General features: G+C 42.0%; 1 protein-coding gene across 4 annotated transcripts in view; it reads left to right on the forward strand.

Moving 5' to 3' along the window:
• LOC124720009 (ubiquitin-conjugating enzyme E2 J2) overlaps positions 1 to 20,196 on the forward strand; it is a 69,436-nt gene that overhangs the window by 24,691 nt on the left and 24,549 nt on the right. For all 4 annotated transcript variants that reach the window (XM_047245248.1, XM_047245245.1, XM_047245246.1 and 1 more), the window contains exon 5: positions 8,280 to 8,408. In XM_047245248.1, the coding sequence (XP_047101204.1) occupies positions 8,280 to 8,408 (129 nt within the window). The remainder of the gene's footprint in view (positions 1 to 8,279; positions 8,409 to 20,196) is intronic.

The following is a 20,196-nucleotide window of genomic DNA, read 5'->3' on the forward strand; positions in this document are numbered from 1 at the left end:
GCATTTCAGCTGCCCACATTCTTAAAACAGACTTGTTTTCAGAGATATGTTGATGATACGTTCATGGTATGGCCACATGGGAGGGATGCTCTTGATCATTTCCTAGATAATTTTCAAAGTCTGCATCCCAATACTTAATTTCACGGTGGAAGTTGATAAGGTTGGAAAACTTCAGTTTTTAGATGATTTGGTGTGTCTACAAGAGGGATGATGGGACATTAGAACAGTGTTTATTGTGAGTCCACACACACAGACCTATATCTTCATATGTCAAGTTGTCATCCATCATACCAGTGCAAAGGGGTCCTATGTACATTGGTAAAAAGAGCTTATCCCATCTCAGATGCAGAGAGGTTCACACAAGAATTCCATCACCTAAAAGCAGTGTTGAAGCAGAACGGTTATACCGACAGTCAGATCCATCGTGCTCTACAGATGGAACCTTCACAGGAGCAGACAGAAGGTAAAGCAAATTGGTGGCGTTCCTCCCTTTTATAGGGACACCTGTCTTCAAAAATAGGAAGGGTTTTAAGGAGATTTCATATTAAAAGTGTATTCCGGCCACCAGCTAAGACCATAGCACTGCTTGGCTTGGTGAAGGCAGGGCAAATCAAGGTTTCTGACCCGGGTGGCAATTTTTTGGGGGAGGGGGCAACTTCATATTATTGAGGGGAAAAAAGTCTTGTTTCACAAAGTGCCTAGCATCCAGTTAGTCTAACAATTATTGATATGATTTTGAAACTCATCCCTGTTGGATTTGAACATTTTTGAACACATTTTAAGTTAATTTCTGAATGAATCATAAGTTGAGTTTTGAATGTGTGCATGGTGTATGTGGCGTATTTGTCAGGGGACTCCTTGTTGCATCTAGAAATAAACTTTCCTGCAGACAAAAGTGGATGGGTCTATACGAGCTGAGTGGAGTAAATTCAAACGGATGAACGCCAATTGCTGCGTGTTTATGTGGTTAACTGGGTTTGCGAATGATCAGCGTTGTTACAATTTACTAGCAAAATCTGTAGATTCAGACTACCAGAGTGAAAATAAATGACTAACAGCAATAACAGGTAGAAAAGATTACGTATTATCTTCTCATTTCAGTCTCATTTGAAAATCAACTCTTTGATGACAAGCCATGTAGAAGAATTTCGAACCCAGATCAGTCATTTACGCTGTCGTTAAAAATGTTAGTGGCACATTTGTGTGGTATATCTTAAAGTGAAACACCGCAAAAAAGATAAACATTATATGTGAAAGCTGTGCTTTTCTTGTAGCATACTGTGTATATTAATCTAAACCATTAACTTTTCCTGTTTGTTTTTTCGCACTGCTTAACAGTGACGTTGCTATTGGCTGTACATCACTTGTCCTATGCTCTGAATGTCTCTGTCGTCGGCTGGCGAGATCATGGTACATGAGCTATGACTGGCTTACAAAAGTGCATCACAATCTCGATTTTAATACTTCGGAAAGAAACGTGCTGTGTTCTCTGGAATTCGAATTTATACTTTCATAATGCGAAAGTATGCAGCGACATGTTGTTGCACATCAAAGATCTTTCCAGAATGTATTTTTTTACGCTGAGCTTCGTTTTCTAAAGTGCTGAGAAATTCTATGCCTGTGTATAAAATCTTAATCATTCAAAGGGTTGATAAGTTTTACAGTTTGGAGGGAAAATATATTGTTATGTAACACGGAATAAGTGTGTTTTCACCCAGGGGAAAGTGTGTTTTTAACCGGGAAAAATCTAGGTGTGGCCCCCCCCCCCCCCCTCCTTTGTCCACGTATACACCCTGGAACAGCCCGATAGAGTTTGTCCCACAGATTATCACTTGGGATTAAATCCAGAGAGTTTTGTGGCCGAGAAAGTGCGGTAAGCTCATCCTGGCACTTTTTGTACCAGGAACGAACACTGCGAGCTGTTTGACATGTTGCATTGCCATCATGCCAATGAGGTCATCAGTCCCGTAAAACTTAAACCTAACAAACCTAAGGTCATCACACACATCCATGCCCAAAGCAGAATTAGAACCTGCGTCCGTAGCTGTCACACGGTTCCAGATTGAAGTGCCTAGAACCTCTCGGCCACAGCGGCCGGAGACAACACACAACTACATGGCGATGGTACCACTTGATTCCAGGAAAGCTAGCTTAATATAGTATAAAGATAGTGGGTTTCGATGCAGCGTTGTTTAAGTGTGATTTTAATCTTCACTTAATCTTTGAGACTCTAAGAACCGGCTACTCTTAATCAAGCCCAAAATTCAACTTGTAATGAGAGCACTTACGACCAGTCTGTCACCATATTAATAATACATAAAGCTCTACACCACTAGAAGGAAATATCACTATTCATGAAATAACAAAATTTATGAATAAACTTCTTTATATCTCTCCTTTTATTCAATCAAATACTTTCAAATGTTTATTTCGCACCAACAGATCATTCACACTTCGATGTAGAGTGTAAATGTGTGCATGAAAAATTGTACACTGTTTCTGCTGATAACCACGTCTGAGCTTTTGGGTTGCAAGGCTACTTCGATCAACAGGGTTTCTATTGGATTTTGAAATTGATCTTTCTATCCAAAGTTACATCCTCCGCAATGGTTCATCAACAGTGAGAAAACCATAAAATATTCTACCCTTTGGCAATAATTAAGAATTTGTGTAAATTGTGTTCTCGCGAGTTTAAAGCAAACTGTCGGCGGCACAAAAGCGGTCTCGATACCGCAACACACTCGCGGCGCTTACTAGCCTGTCACGAAATTGACCTGCATACGTCGACAATCAATTCTGAGGTCGTCTTTTGCCTCATGCGATTGTGTGCAGTTGAACTTCATCAAATCAATTACTTCTCGTATCGTAATCACTGATCCCGACACTGACCGTTCATAAACACACAATTAACACTCATTTTTTAAGAGTAAAAGAATGACCTCACATCGTCTACGTAGTTATTAAAATATTGTTCCAAATGACCTCAAACATTTATAGTCATTATATTTTAACGGTATTCAGAAAAATATGACTTATTATCGAAAAATAAAACATAACAGATCGCAAATCACCCGTAACTAAATGACAGCTTTGCATAGCGTCGGGACTTAATCAGGCAAAACTATATAAAGAAATGCCGGAAATCGCAGTTTCTCCCTACAAACTGACAGATACAAATAATATATTAAAGACTTCATAGATCAATCCCGACCTGTAATGTTATACCAAGAAGAAAGAAAAAAAACTGCCACTAGTGGTGGACGTGGTACCGAATGATAGGTACATACTTGTGTCGATCCATTGTGTCTTCCCGAGTGACAAAATCACCCAGCTAATTTCACAAAAAATTTCACAGGCCGCAATGCTCCATCCTCCAGCCTGGACCAAACATTTCGTGCAGTACACGCCAACGTCCTTCTGTCGTGTGCGGCATAAAATGCGATTGATCTGATGGGGCCACCTCTCACCACTCAGTGGACACCCAGTGGTATTTGTGTGCAAATTCCGCACTTTGTCGCCAGTGAATAGCAGTCAGCATGGGCGCACAAAGCAGGTGCCTCCAGAGCAACGTTCACTGAGAAGACACTGTCGGTAGCCGCTCGGTTCATCTTGGCGGTCAGTTGCTCCACAGTTACACTTCTGTTCGCTCGTACACATCCCTGCAGCTGTCGTTCACCCCCTATTTTCTGTGGCCCCTCTAGTTGCCTTGGCACAAATTTTGCACAGTGCCATTTTGCCGTGCACAGTGTCCTTTAACCTGTTAAGTGGGTAGTTTGCGTGCGTGTGCCTCTTCCACAGTGGGTAATATATGCCAGCGCGCCCGTTCGCAGTGGTGCTGTGCACTGTTCTCACGTTTTCCTTCGCGTTTTCATTGTTGAATTTAAATTGATATTGGGTGGAAATGAATAAAATATATTGCAGAAGTTAACAAAACTGTATTTTCGTAATATTACATATCGTTTTCAGTGTGAAACATTTTAAAACAAGGTGCTGCACACGAGGAAACTTCGCATTCTGCGCACCAGTATGAAGTCTCTTTGCGAAGGCCTTTTCTTGTACACACCGCACACCTCCTTGTTGGTCCTTTCTTTGTTGTGTGTGGCAGAGGGTCTGGAAAATGCCTGGCTGTAAGGCGTGGTGCTTTTGGTGTTCGAGGTGGGCGTCCTACTGATGTCCCTTGATGTCCCTTGATGTCCCTTGATGTGGTGAAGATATGGTCAACTGTTCACCAAGACTAATCAGGAAGCTCATTCTACTTTGTTCGCAAGCATGCTTCTTGTACAGAATGTATGCATTGCAGCATGCAATGCCCAACAAGTGGCGGAAAAGTTTCTGACAGTATTTTTTCAGCCTGCTTCTGGCCATCTGGTAGCTTTGTAACTGAGAATCGCACCTATTCACGCCCCCCATATTCTTGTTGTAGCCAACGACAACTTGTGGCTTTTGAACGATTCCCTTCTTCGAGTTTACATTTACAGATGTATCGTCACGGAAGGTGCTGACCGTAATGGCGTCTCTGTCTTTCCATTTCATTACCATGTGCTTGCCTTTGTACCCTGTTATGTACTCCCCTTTCTTCAGTTTCTCCTTTTTTTATGAAGTCAGGGAACCGCTTCCTGTCTTGCCGCATTGTGCCGACAACGTCGGTGTTATTGCTGGTTAGTTTGTCCACCAAATCTGTACTGGTGTACCATTTGTCAAGATAAATAAAGTGGCCCTTCTCGAGTAGATCGTGTGCAAGCTCCAAAACAATTCGAGAGGCTATTTTTTCATCTGGATAATAGCTACCATAATTAGTGTCCTTTCCAGTGTAAATATTAAAGTCCCATACATACCCGGAACTGCTTTTACAGAGTTCGTACAATTTGATGCCAAATCTGCTACGCTTTGATGGAATAGATTGCTTCCGTGTAAGCCGTCCTTTCCAGAGCAACAACGATTCGTCAACAGTGATGTTCCTTTCTGGCATGTACACTGATCTGAATTTACCCCGCAGATGCTCCATAATGGGGTGAATTTTGAATAGTTTTCTGCTGATAGTGCCTAGTGGATCATATGAAGTTTTGTCAGCAAAGTGGAGGAATTTCAGTAGAAGATGAAACCGCTTTTCACTCATCACTTTCCTGAAGAAAGGTGTGTCAACTGATTCCCTCCTTGAAAAGTACATTTTGTGGTCTGGTTTGTGAAGAATTCCTTGAAGTACAAGCATTCTGTAACCTCCCCCTCACTTATCGACCTTAATGACAGTGAAAAATTAAACCGCGTGTACCTAATGGAAATTTGGGAAAAGCAATCGTTACCGAAGTTAATCTGTCGGTAAAGAGCGAGGAAAGGGTTACGTCTTAATGAACGGAAAAATGCAAATGAAACTGGTGGAAATTAATTTTGAAAAGGGGCAAAGTTAATAAAGAAAGTAAATGTGCGGCCGTTACGTTAACAATTAACTAGCGGTAATTAGATATTTGAGATTTGGGGGAAATTACGGTCGCCAGTCCTAAGGACAATTACTATAGTAACTGAAAAAGAAAGGTAATTACACATATAATTAGCACTAGAAGCATGGCAACTGAAGGTTGACACGTGTAGTGTGAAAACTGAAAGTTTGTCAGAAGTAATAAATTTGGCTACACTCATGACTTAATTTAGCAGAAGAATTAATAAAACCAGAAAACTGAAAGTTAATTTAGTGACTGAAATTAATAAGAAGCTTTCTTTCTGAAGCACATCGACATTCAGTAAAATACGGTTAGTCTTGGACTACCTCAATAATCATTTCAAAAGCTACTTGAATCTACGCAATTTAGAAATAAGAGATTTAACTTTGAACTTGAATTAAATGATTCTGAACAATTAACAATAGTAAAATTTAGTACGTACCAAGCTGAGCTGCAGTCACAGGTAACTAAAATACGGTAACAAAACTCGCACTCTTAATTTGTGCTTGTGCAATCTAAATATTGTAGCCAGCTGAACTTTGAAATTAAAGCAGTGAAATCGAATGATGCTGGCGTTTGAATTTCAACGACCCTCGGGCTCATTTCGGAAAAGGAAGGGAGCCTGCTTAGCAATGCAATTGGGACAATGAGCAACAAAGGTTCATGCTAAGTTGCTGTAATTTTGCGAGGCAAATGGAACAATTTGAAAAGCTGAGGTCTGCCATACAGTTCTGAAACTTTACGTGCTTTTAGTCTTCCTTGTTGGTTGATTGAAGGTTTGAAGCCGTCGATCGAGAAGGTGGCGACAGTCACTCATTGTCGGCCGTCGCTGTTGCAGAAGCTGGATGTTGGCGCGCCTTCTTCTCGACACGGTCACCAGGCGAAACGGGCTCTTGATGTGCGCCAGCTAATGCTTCCCGTCCGCGACACCATGTCAGAAACTATCATCGCAAGTCGAGCGCAATTACATGCTGCCCAACCCCGAAAGCGCGGCAACTCGCGGGAGCGTCACACAACACACCTGCTCCACTGCACCACCCCAGCCAGACTCTCTCTGCTCTGCCCGCGCTCCACGTGGCAGAGTTAACATTACCAAAGATCCCACACACTTTGATTCTTCACACGACCTATCGATGTAATCGTTCGATAGCAGTTTTCCCTAGGCAAGACCCAGCGTAAAAATACAAATAATCTTTACACAACAAACCAATTATACATCGACATAAAAGCATAAATATATATATACAAACAGTAAAACAATTACAATATATAAAGAGACAGAAATGTCATATCTTGAGGTAACAAAACAAGGAAAAAAAATAATAGTACAATAGATGGAAATAGGAGGATATGCATTTCCAGCGTTACAATTCCAATAAGTGTTTTTACCTCGTCGCGTGTAGTATCCTGCCAACTGTGAACCCTGGAGCGTGCTGCTAAATTGGGATGGGAAGCTATGAACTGTTTTGCATATAAGTTCGTCTGTTCAGCTATCATTGTGCACAAAACATCATCCACAAAACACATAAAACAACTCATCACATCGTTTTGTTTTAGAGGTACAACTGTACCACTATTACCACTGAACAAATATTGAATACGAACTGAACTAGCACGCACAAATTCGCTAGGTACCGTCTGCTGCAGTAGTGTCTTGGCATCGGATGTTTCTGAATCGAAGTCACTTTCACTAGCCTCGACATCTGTATCTTGAAAACTCAGAACTGTCACTGAAATTATCGTCACTTTCTAAAAGCAGCTTCTCAATCTCTGAATCTGATAAACAACTTCTTTTCGCCATTGCAAAAGATCTCTCACTAACGCTGCGGTAAACAGACGAAAAAGGCGCGCTTTTGCGGCTGCTTCACAGGACGCATTTTCTCAACACGCGCTCGGGTGGACAATGTTATAACTTGCCTAGAACACGCTGTGTCGCGTCAAAAGAGCTGCCATTTACTGGATGAAGCTCAACTAATACCACGATGTCAATGGCAGGCCGATAACTAGATACTAGCCACAGAACGCAGTGGACGAATATATCCGTCTAACCCAATGTGCAATAGCAGAGCATAGACGGATATATCCGTCATGCCCACTTAAAAGGTTAACCATGGCAGCACACAAATAGTGTATAAACAGTACCATTTGGGAGATGCTTTCACTTTTGACCCAAAAGTTAATGATCATGCCTTTTTGGGTGTCAGATGAATCAGTCACTTTGTATCCACATTAAGACAACAACTGCACTGTTTTCTGCGTCCGACTGACATGCTCTGTACATCATCCACTGATGTCGAACATACGTGGTGGTCACATTAATGTCACTGGGCTGCGTACTTAGTTTGACTGTTTGACAATAGCTGAACTTTGTCAGAAGACGATCACAAACTGAATTAGATTGCAAAATTTTTACATTCCATTTGGTTTAATTATTACAGTGAAGTACCACAATGCTACAGAACTTAATTTAGTGGAGTGGGGTTCTAGTTATACAAACAATAGATTAAAAATGTAAATTCAACTTTATTTTTCATATGTTGTTATACATATCTCTACATAAAAACTATTTTCTTTTTTACTTAAGTGTGTAATTATGAAAATTAGACCTTAAAAATGTAGTACTTTCCTACATAAACACTCTACATGACCGTAATGGCGTCTCTGTCTTTCCATTTCATTACCATGTGTTTGCCTTTGTACCCTGTTATGTACTCCCTTATCTTTGTTCGACATTCTGTTGTCACGTGACGATGGCCCAAGAAGCCAAAAGCTGGTTGGTAAACAAATAAATATAATTTTGCAGAACATTAGGAAATACAGTTGAATTTGTTTGTGTTGTTACAGATTGAGAAGAGTCCTACCCTGGGGAGTATAGAGTCGTCCGACCACGAGAAGCGGGTCCTGGCTGCACAGAGCCTGGAGTTCAATCTGAAGGACAAAATTTTTCGTGAGCTGTTCCCAGACCTTGTTGAGGTAAGTTGAATACTCTAGTAATTAACATACAAGGGCTATCTGTAGAGTTACACCTGTTAGAATGTAGTGTGGGAAGTAGTGGGAGGAAAACGGAAGAGCTGCTGCCCTACCTCATACATTGAGTCATTGTGATAAAGTGGTAACTGCAAACATGCATCTTTTCTCATTAGCCATTGAAAATCCCACCAAACATAAAATCCATCCTCCAGTAATGTTTCTAGTCGTGAAAAATATAAACACTATTTATACCAGTGGCAAAATTGATGCTGCGAGCGGACAGAATGTGTCGAGTGAGGGTGTTGTTGGTTGATGATGTCATTTGAGTGGAAGGATGAAGTTCCTGATAGTGACAGAAGTGGCCATAGACAACTTTCCACAGATTTCTTAGATTGTTCTACACAAGTTCGTGAGCAAGCAATTACAGTACTCTGAGTTCTGTGTTTGATTCCAAAACTACTTCCTGGGAAACACGGCTCAGTGGATGACTGCTTCCCTGGCTTCATTTCTTCATACCAAACAGAATCGTGGCTTGAGGGCAGAGACTGTTTGTTGTGCCAATGCATAGAGACAACAGCAGCTGACTGACAAAGATAACGTAGAAGACATTAGGGCTCATATGTCGATATGTAGACATTTGTTTTTCCCTCATTCTATTTCGTAGTGGAACAGAAAAGAAAATGACTAGTAGGGGTAGAGGGTACCCTCCGCCACGCACTGTACAGTGGCTTGCGGAATACCGATGCAGATGTAAGGTGTGGACTCGTACTGTCTTGCCCAAAAAGCTGAATAAAATCACACCAAAATTTTGATAACTGGGAATGTTACAGCTACTGTTTTTTGAGACACGAAAAGAATCTTGTTTATGAATTTTATGGAATGATGAAAAACATTCAGCAATTGTGAAGCCTGCTACGACAATTAAGAAAACTGAACAGAACCATTCAGAATGACTGAAATGCTCTTTCAACTGCCGGGGTCACATCTTTTAATGACATTGCTTGGGCACAGTGCCTCAAAGTGAGGCATTTTTTAATGTTTCGCCTACAGCCCAGATTCGGTTAAAAGTGGTTTCCATCACTTGATATGTTCAAAAAATGTGTGTTGGCTGTAAACCTTTTGATTTCTATGGAAAACTTGAAGGTATTGCTTTTCACCTATATTAACTTGTGCATGATGTTTTAGCAGTAGCCTTTGTCTTGCCTATTGCCCTGTATTCTGCCTTTTAAGCTGTCAGGTTTTTGAATCTCGTCTGGTGCAGTCCCCAACAATCAGTCTTTGCCTTGTCGTCTTGTCTGCTAAGTCCCCCCTGACATGGGGTTCTGGGTGACTTTTCTGAACTGTACCCTTTTTCCTTGTCCTCTCCAGTCCTTTTCCTTCCCCTTCAACTCTTCTGCTGGAAGAAGGAGCCACTGGGGGAAGAGACCAAACAGTGAGGTCATCGGATTAGGGAAGGACGGGGAAGGAAGTCAGCCGTGCCCTTACAAAGGAACCATCCCAGCATTTGCCTGGAGAGTTAGGGCCAGACACGGGATTGAACCGTCGTCCTCCCGAATGCGAGTCCAGTGTGCTAACCACTGCGCCACCTCGCTCGGTGGTAAGAGATGTGTAGATCTGAGTGGCAATTACATTGAGAAGCCAAAATGATATCGTATTTCTTTTATGACTGTTGGGATTTTGTTTCACTATTGCAGCTTAGACATTCCACCAATACAGAGCATCTGCCCAGTGTTTCTGCAGCTGTATCAGCAAGGGAACTCTTGTATCGCATCACACTGAGAAGATGCTCTGTAATGGTGGAATGCCAAAACCAAAGTAGCACAATAAGATGACCTTTCAACAAATCATTTTTTTATATTTATGGAAACTACAACCAGACAGACACCACAGTGACACAGTTAACTAAATTAAGATATCCTATACAAACAGTCATTTTTTCCACATAGTAGCCAACATCAGTTACCCACTTCCACCAATTGAGGCCAAGCAACTGCATGGTGAGTGCACAAGAACTTGAACCGGGTGAGGGTGTCTGCCATTTTACGGCTTTGACAGTAGCATGCTGGCCGTATAGTCTGTCTTTCGCAGACCCGTAGAGGTGGAAGCCCGGAGGTGCTAAGTCGGGAGTGTGTGGTGAATGTGGTTGCCAAATTTGGCAATGAACTCCACAGTTGTAAAACTGTTGCGGGGCATGTTGTATACCCGTGTTGCTGGCCTGACTTTTCAAAATTTGGACTTTAGGCCTAGTCAGTGTCTTCTTGTACCATGATGAACTGACAGTCGTTTCGGCCCCGAGATATCCGAAAGAACTGCACCCTACCTATCCCGTAAGTCTATGCATGTTACTTTGCCTGCAGATGGTGGTCTCTCAAATTTTTTGTTTGTGGGAGATCTCTCCGGTCGTCATTCTATAGACTTGTCTTTAGGATTCCTGCTCGTAGTGTTGACACCATGTATCTCCACCTGTGTCGGTGTTCAGGAAAGCGTCAGCTTTGGCCTTTGGCCTCAGATCCGGACAAATTTCCACAAATAACTGATTTGGTCTCTCGTAAGTGTCTGAGGGATCCATCTCGCACAAATTTTTCGATAACTAAGATTGTGTAACGTCTCGTCTGGGGCATTACAGTCAGTATTTGGCTGTGTAGACAATTACATGACCGTAATCCACCAGCCGTCACAGATTACTCGATAGAGATGCCATTCACTGTGAGGGACGGCAGTTGAGCAAGGTCGACCAGGGCGTGGGCTATCGTGCTCGTCATTTCCACGGCTATTGAAGTTAAGAGATCCACCACCTCGCATTGCTCGAGTCTACTGTATCACCTCCACGTGCCTTTGGAAAGTGTCGAATTTGTTTGGCACTGCAAAATTAGTTTGTGAAGGAAGTGTGGAAAATGTGGGGAAACAAGGAGGAAGTAGTGCCGTATCAGTTATGAATGTATGGCAAAGAATAGTACAAAGATATGGGATGGAACGTAGCATAGAATAAGTGTAGTGTGATGATCACAATCGGCAAGATGGAGAATGTCACAACTGGAGTAGCACAAGGTGTGGAACAACTGAAGAAGGTGGAGGGTCCAAAGTATCTGGGGAGCTTAATATGGGGTGTCTACAAATGTTTACACTGATAAAAAGACTATTTTAACTCTTTTACTGACAATATAATGTGATTGGACAGATAAAAAAATTATGTCACCAAGCGGCAGCAGTTAACTTAGGCAAGGTTTCGGAGCCAGTGGCTCCTTCTTCTGGCAGAAAAGTTGAAGGGGAATGAAGAGGGATTAAGGAAAAGGACTGGAGAGATTTAGGAAAAGCAGTGCAGTTCAGATGTCAGCCCGCACCCCGGGTCAGGAGACTTACTTGATGGGATGAGAGGGAAAGATTGACAGTTGGTGACTGCTCCAGACAAGGTTTGAAAACCTGAGAGCTTAAAAGTGGAAGACAGGGTAATATGCAAGACAGAGATTACTGCTAAAATATTGTGCATGAGTTAGTACGAATGAAAAGCTGAGTGCATTGTATGTAACAGAGGCAGGAGGGGGGACGGTGGAAAATAAAGACAGGTCAGAAAATGAGAAATGTAGGAAACTAAAAGGAGTGAAAAAAGGAATAGTTACTGAGAAGAAATGCTGAGACGGAATGAATTAACATAAATTACGGCCAGGTGGGTGGCAAAAACCTGAACACGTAGCGCTAGTTCCCACCTGCGGAGTTCTGAGAAAGCGGTGTTTGTGGTGAAAACAGGCTCCTAGGGCACTACTGTCATGTCGTAGGACGTGCTCTGCAACAGGATATTGTGTGTTGCTAGTATACACCACTTGCTTATGCCCATTCATCCTGACTGATAACTGGGTGATAGTCATACCGATGTAAAGGGCCGAACATTGTTTACGTAACATCTGATACGACGTGTCATTTCACAGGTGGTGCTCCCTTTGATAGTATATGGTTTGCCAGTTACAGGTGGTGGTTGGAGGGTGCTTAGGGCAAGTCGTGCAGTGGGGACAGTAACAGACATAAAAACCATAGGGTAGAGAGATGAGTGCAGAAGGAGCATAGGGGCTGACAAGGATATGGCGGAGGTTGGGAGGGTGACAAAAAGCTTAATCTAGGTGTCGTGGGCAAAATCTCAGACGGAATGGATCTCATTTCAGGGCAAGATTTTTAGGAAGTCAAGGCCTTGTCAAAGCAGCTGGTTAATACGTTCAAGACCGGTATAATACTGAGTGACAAGTGGTGTGCTCCGAAGTTGTTTTTTGGAGGGATCGGCAGTACCAGGATTGGATGTGGTGTACCCAATGTCATCCCCCATGTACTGGTCTGTCTGCTGCTGAACATTTCCTTAGTCAGCTCCCACCTGATTTCAAACCTATGACTCCTACTCGCCTTAATCTACTTCCTACTTACCAGTAGTTACTTCGCCTTTGAGGGGCAGACACAAACAGATCAGGATTTCAGCCACGGGAACCAGGATGGCTCCTTGTTCGAATCTTTTCGTGGGCCACTCGGAGGGGGCTTTTCTGGGATCCGTAAGCCTTCAGCTCCTGGTTCGGTTTAGATACATTGATGACATCTTTGTCATACGAACTCACAGTGAGCTCGACATGTTAAAATTCCGGAATCTCTAAATACCTTCCACAATTAAATTTCTCACATTCCTGTTCTGAATTGCGTGCCACTTTCCTTGATGTTGATCTCATTCCAAAGGCCATTTACACACTTCTTTCTACATTAAAACTACTAATAAACAGCAGTGCTTACATTAAATAGTTGCCACCCTTTCCGTGTCAGATGTTCACTCCCAAATAGCCCTGTCATTCGAGGCAAACATATTTGTTCAGATGCAGACAATTACAGCAGTACACCACCATTCTCACCTCAGCCTTCACTGGAAGTAATTAAACCTCCAGCCTAGTTCAAAGCAGATTTCCCGGGCCATCACTTCCAATCCTGGTACTGCTGATCCCTCTTGTCACACGCAGTATTATCCTGGTCTTGAATATATTAATCAGGTACTTCAACAAGGCTTTGATTTCCTAAAATTGTGCCCTGTAATGAAATCTATTTTGCCCTACACACCTAGAGTAGTTTTTTGGCACCCTCCCAATTTCCCCAATATCCTTATCAGACACTGCTCGTTCTGCACTCTTATGCCTACCCTACGGCTGCTACCCCTGTGACGGTCCCCCACTGCAAGACTTATCCTATGCACCATCCTACCAGCCCTGTAACTGGCAAACCATATACTATCAAAGGGAGAGCCACCGGTGAAATGACACTTCATATACCAGCTGTTATGTAAACACTGTTCGGCCTTTTACATCGGTATGACTACCACCGAGCTACCAGTTAGGAGAATGAATGGGCATAGCCACACACACTATGTCCTGTATCTGGCCTTAATTTATGTTAATTCCTTCAGTCTCAGCATTTCTTAACAGCAACTACTCCTTTCTTCACTTCATTTTAGTTTTCTACATATCTCATTTTCTGATCTGTCTATTTTTCCCCATCTCCCCTCCCACCTCTGTTACAAACAATGCACTTAGCTTTTCACCTATATTAACTTGTGCATGATGTTTTAGCAGTAGCCTTTGTCTTGCCTATTGCCCTGTATTCTGCCTTTTAAGCTGCCAAGTTTTTGAATCTCGTCTGGTGCAGTCCCCAACAATCAGTCTTTGCCTTGTCGTCTTGTCTGCTAAGTCCCCCCTGACCTGGGGTTCTGGGTGACTTTTCTGAACTGTACCCTTTTTCCTTGTCCTCTCCAGTCCTTTTCCTTCCCCTTCAACTCTTCTGCTGGAAGAAGGAGCCACTGTCTCTGAAAGCTTGCATAAGTTAAACCTTGTTGTTTGTGTGTTCTCCTCCTGCCGCTTGGTGAGGAGATTATCCGTCCAATCATATTATATTGTTATTTTCATTGCAACTCTTTATTGTATACAGTAAATGAAGCATTTGTTGTATCACTTATGCCTCTACTCATTAAGTTTGGAACCTAACATAAACATTTAATACAAGTAATGCACTTCAGTACGTCGATCACTTCAACACGTGCAACCTCTGTTAACCTGCAGAATATCAACACTGTATTCAAACTCTTGCCAAACATTCTGCAACGTTTGTGAGGTTACTTGAGGCAGTGCTCCAGTGAGCATTTCACATTCATCATTGAGATGTATTTTAAAAGTGGTGACCACACATCAGCTTCATAGGCTTTTTCATGTGAGTAGTTGGCAGCAAATTCCATCCTGTAACATGATTAAGTTGTGGGTCAAGAACTTCAGATCAACTGGTTCAACATTAAAACAAAAGCCTAAAGACCATCAAAGTCAGTCAGAACACCAGACAACATAGAGCATGCGAGACAAGCTGTGCTGGCTGGCCCACACTGACCCTTGTGAAGACAAACTGCTGCTCTTCAAATGTTTGACCACTCGTTTAGAAGAATACTGCACAAGGAGCTACACTTTCACCTTTACAAAACTGACAATTAGTGTAATACAATTAGTGTAATAGTGATAATTAATTAAGCTTTTGAAAGACTGCCGACTTACGGAATGAATGAGTGATTGATCTGATGAATGGCAATAGAATCACATGTAATGAGTGATTACACTTGATTATATCTCGACAGATATGTTGACGAACAAAATTTTTGCTGTCGGTTGGACACACACTCACAAGGCTTAGATGAACGCTCCCTGCATAGTTCTAAAGTCACAATGTGGTGTGGGGTTACTAAGAAATGTGTTATAGGGCAAACAGTTACACTAAACCGAGAATGTTACTTGAGAATGTTGGACACTTTCTTAATTCCTGAACTGAAAAGAGAACATCGGGGTGTGAAAAAGATCTTGTTCGAACAAGAGAGAGCAACTGCCCACACAGCTAATGATGTAATGGGTTACTTGAGGAGGAAGAGGAGGTGGCTGCATAACCTCTCTTGCAGCGGTGGCATTGCTTGGCCAGCTCATTCCCCAGATCTCAGCATTTGACTTTTTCCTCCTTTAAGGATTTTTATGTCTGTAAAAGGTCACATTTATGTTCCTCTCTCTCTCTCTCTCTCTCTCTCTCTCTCTCTCTCTCTCTCTCTCTCTCTCTCTCTCTCCCCCCCCCCTCTCCCCTCTCCCTCCCTCCCCCCCCCCCCTCCTTCTTCTTCTTTCAGATATTACTGCCACTCCCTGTATAATGTTAACAAAGTTTGTTTTATTTAAAAAGTTTTAAGAGTTTCCAGATAAAGAAATTGGAGGCATTACTTTTCAGCACATCCTCATATGTTCCAATATTGATGTTATCATCATCATCATCATTTAAGACTGATTATGCCTTTCAGCGTTCAGTCTGGAGCATAGCCCCCCCTTATAAAATTCCTCCATGATCCCCTATTCAGTGCTAACATTGGTGCCTTTTCTGATGTTAAACCTATTACTTCAAAATCATTCTTAACCGAATCCAGGTACCTTCTCCTTGGTCTACCCCGACTCCTCCTACCCTCTACTGCTGAACCCATGAGTCTCTTGGGTAACCTTGCTTCTCCCATGCGTGTAACATGACCCCACCATCTAAGCCTGTTCGCCCTGACTGCTACATCTATAGAGTTCATTCCCAGTTTTTCTTTGATTTCCTCATTGTGGACACCCTCCTGCCATTGTTCCCGTCTACTAGTACCTGCAATCATCCTAGCTACTTTCATATCCGTAACCTCAACCTTGTTGATAAGGTAACCTGAATCCACCCAGCTTTCGCTCCCATACAACAAAGTTGGTCGAAAGATTGAACGGTGCACAGATAACTTAGTCTTGGTACTGACTTCCTTCTTGCAGAAGAGAGTAGATCGTAGCTGAGCGCTCACTGCATTAGCCTTGCTACACCTCGCTTCCAGTTCTTTCACTATGTTGCCATCCTGTGAGAATATGCATCCTAAGTACTAGAAACCGTCCACCTGTTCTAACTTTGTTACTCCTATTTGGCACTCAATCCGTTTATATTTCTTTCCCACTGACATTACTTTCGTTTTGGAGATGCTAATCTTCATACCATAGTCCTTACATTTCTGATCTAGCTCTGAAATATTACTCTGCAAACTTTCAATCGAATCTGCCATCACAACTAAGTCATCCGCATATGCAAGACTGCTTATTTTGTGTTCACATATCTTAATTTCACCCAGCCAGTCTATTGTTTTCAACATATGATCCATAAATAATATGAACAACAGTGGAGACAGGTTGCAGCCTTGTCTTACCCCTGAAACTACTCTGAACCATGAACTCAGTTTACATCAACTCTAACTGCTGCCTGACTATCCATGTGAAGACCTTTAATCGCTTGCAAAAGTTTGCCTCCTATTCCATAATCTCGTAGAACAGACAATAACTTCCTCTTAGGAACCCGGTCATATGCCTTTTCTAGATCTATAAAGCATAGATACAATTCCCTGTGCCACTCATAACACTTCTCCATTATTTGTCGTAAGCTAAAGATCTGGTCCTGACAACCTCTAAGAGGCCTAAACCCACACTGATTTTCATCCAATTGCTCCTCAACTAATACTCGCACTTTCCTTTCAACAATACCTGAGAAGATTTTACCCTCAACGCTGATTAAAGAGATACCTCTGTAGTTGTTACAATCTTTCCTGTTTCCATGTTTAAAGATTGGTGTGATTACTGCTTTTGTCCAGTCTGATGGAACCTGTCCCGACTCCCAGGCCATTTCAATTATCCTGTGTAGCCATTTAAGACCTGACATTCCACTGTACTTGATGAGTTCCGACTTAATTTCATCCACCCCAGCTGCTTTATTGCACTGCAATCTATTGACCATTTTCTCCACTTCCTCAAACGTGATCCTATTTCCATCATCATTCCTGTCCCATTCTACCTCGAAATCTGAAACATTACTGATCGTATTTTCACCTAAATTGAGCAACTCTTCAAAATAATCCCTCCATCTGCCCAAGGCATCCACAGGATTCCCCAGCAGTTTTCCTGACCTGTCCAAAATACTTGTCATTTCCTTCTTACCTCCCTTTCGAAGACTGCTAATTACACTCCAGAATGGTTTTCCAGCAGCTTGACCCAATGTCTCCAATCTGTTTCCAAAGTCTTCCCAAGATTTCTTCTTGGATGCTGCAATTATCTGCTTGGCTTTGTTTCTTTCTTCAACATAACTTTCTCTGTCTACCTGAGTTCTAGTATGTAGCCATTTTTTATACGGCTTCTTTTTCCTTTTACAGGCTGCCTTGACTGTGTCATTCCACCAAGCTGTTTGCTTCCTCCTACTTTTACACACTCCTGTTCCAAGACATTCTTTAGCCACTTCTAGTACTGTGTCCCTGTACCTTGTCCATTCCTTTTCCAATGACTGTAATTGACTACATTCAACTAACTGGTACCTTTCTGAGATCGCTGTTATGTACTTGTGCCTGATTTCCTTATCCTGAAGTTTCTCCACTCTTATCCTCCTACATATGGACCTGACCTCCTGCACTTTCGGCCTCGCAATCCCAATTTCACTGCAGATTAAATAATGATCAGTGTCATCAAAGAATCCCCTGAATACACGTGTGTCCCTCACAGCCTTCCTGAATTCCTGATCTGTTATTATATAGTCAATGACAGATCTGGTTCCCCTGCTTTCCCAAGTATACCGGTGAATGTTCTTATGTTTAAAAAAGGAGTTTGTGATTACTAAGCCCATACTGGCACAGAAATCCAAGAGTTGCTGCCCGTTCCTGATGTTAATAAAAGGAAAATAGAAAAGAAAAATAAAAGCTAGTAAGATGAAATTTTGAGAAACAGTGTTGGAGTGACAAAGACAGAAATGTTAAGGAGTGACAGGATCGGGGAATTAGTAAGGAGGCACCATTACAGGGTAGTGTAGAGCAGCGGTTCCCAACCCACATGCTGCAGGCGGCGTGGCACTGGACCGTGAGCATCGGACAAGTCAGAGATGAGATAGAAGGTACTGGGAGCTTCAGGGATTTCATTTGTCGGTTGTCTATCAGCCAGAAAAGAATGAAATAAGAATTGAAATGCTTCCCAGTATTTTCTTATGTTGAAAATTACCCATATTTATTGTGTGCAACCAGGCTACTGGAAGTCTACAGCCTTAGAGACTGCACTACAGGGCTGGCCACCCGTGGCCTAACACGTATCGTGTCACACGATAGCAATTTGTCGAGGCTGTAGTTTCTCGGACACAAATGTCGACGAGAACGGCTCGTTTAAATTTTGCTCGTTTACTATCCTGGCACGAGAATAAGAAAGGGCAGTTTTTTTTCTGTTTATGTCTTTGCACGGCTAAGAGTGTAAGAGACGAAGCTTCCTCAGATTTCTTGTACTGGAGGGTGAAGGAAGCAACCATCTGGCATTTGCAAGAAGTGACCTGGGTGAGCACAGAAAACTTATATGTGGAAGGCCAACCTGAGAATTAAACCTGGGTCTCTTGAATGCCCGTCTAGGGCGTTAGCCGATGTACCTCTTTGCTCAGTACCTGTGGAGATACTGCATAATTACTGTTCACTGAGATAATTGATGGGCTTTATGAAAACTGTCTACGTGAATGAGTCATCTGAACTGAACTTTTTCTGAAAAGTAAGGACTGGAGTGGATGGAATATAGATAGTCAGTTGAGACTAAAATTAACCAGTTTTAATCCAAATATTGTTCTCTCGTGGGTCAGAAATAACATTACTCACTTGACTTTGAGTTTTAATCTAGTTGTGACAGCTAAGTGAATGTAATAAATGTTTTTGCTTGTGTACTTAGTTACTAGGCCTCTAAGTTTCTTTTATAAAATAGGTGTCCACACAGCTAAAAATGTTGGGAACTGCCGGTATAGAGGAATCGAGGTTCAGGTGGTGTGGACATGTTAAGTGAATTGAAGTGAGGAGGCTACCCAGGAATATATATGAAATGAAAGGGAAAGGACAAAGACTGCAGCAGATTGCTGGAAGGAGTGAAAGAAAGGAGATGAGGAGGTCGAGGTGGAGACAGAATATTGGGAAGACAGAAGACTCTGGAGAGACTCCTGTTCCAAACAAACCCAGTCAGCTGCTGGAAACTGGAGTAGGGGGAGGAGGAGGAGGAGGAGGAGGAGGAGGTGGTGGTGGTGGTGGTGGTGGTGGTGATAAATGCCATTTTGGATAGCTCCTGCAGCTGTTGCTGCTATCTGTTGTGGGGAAAATGAAACAAGTAGGCTGTTAGTTGAAAGATTCAAAAATGAATTCTAAGCAGGCACAACCTATCTCAAACATATCCAAGGAGAGGTCCCCAGCGGTGGGATCAAATTTTTTAAACCATGGGGGTTAGTGTCCCAGCTACCGACCTTCTAGCTATTCTCCCTGGTGCGCCCTCGTTTGCAAGTTCTTTATCAAAAAAAAAAAAATTTTTGGTATTTTGCGTGATGCTCAGTAGCGTTAAAAAGTACTAATATTTTGACTGGTCCCCTGGTGTAATAGATAAGGTAAGGCCCTTGATACACAGAAGGTTGGTTCGGATCTTTTCAGGTACTTCGAATTTTTTTATTTTTAAATTTGTATCAGAATTATTTTGTTCATTTGTTTTATTCAGTTAATCAGTTTAAATGTAATATTTTATTTCTGTTCCTTTGTCACCTCATTTTAATCATCGTATCAACTTCTTCATATGCTCTCGAATTTCTTCCTATCATTCTCTTTCCGCTTGAAATCTTTGTTCATGTGATTTTATTTTAGGAATTAATTTCATTTTTTTTTTATTTGGTTTGTTTTAATTATTGCATATTTAATTTTGTTTATCATCCTATTTTT

This window comes from Schistocerca piceifrons, chromosome 11 (genome assembly GCF_021461385.2).
Source record: "Schistocerca piceifrons isolate TAMUIC-IGC-003096 chromosome 11, iqSchPice1.1, whole genome shotgun sequence".
NCBI classification, from domain to species: domain Eukaryota; kingdom Metazoa; phylum Arthropoda; class Insecta; order Orthoptera; family Acrididae; genus Schistocerca; species Schistocerca piceifrons.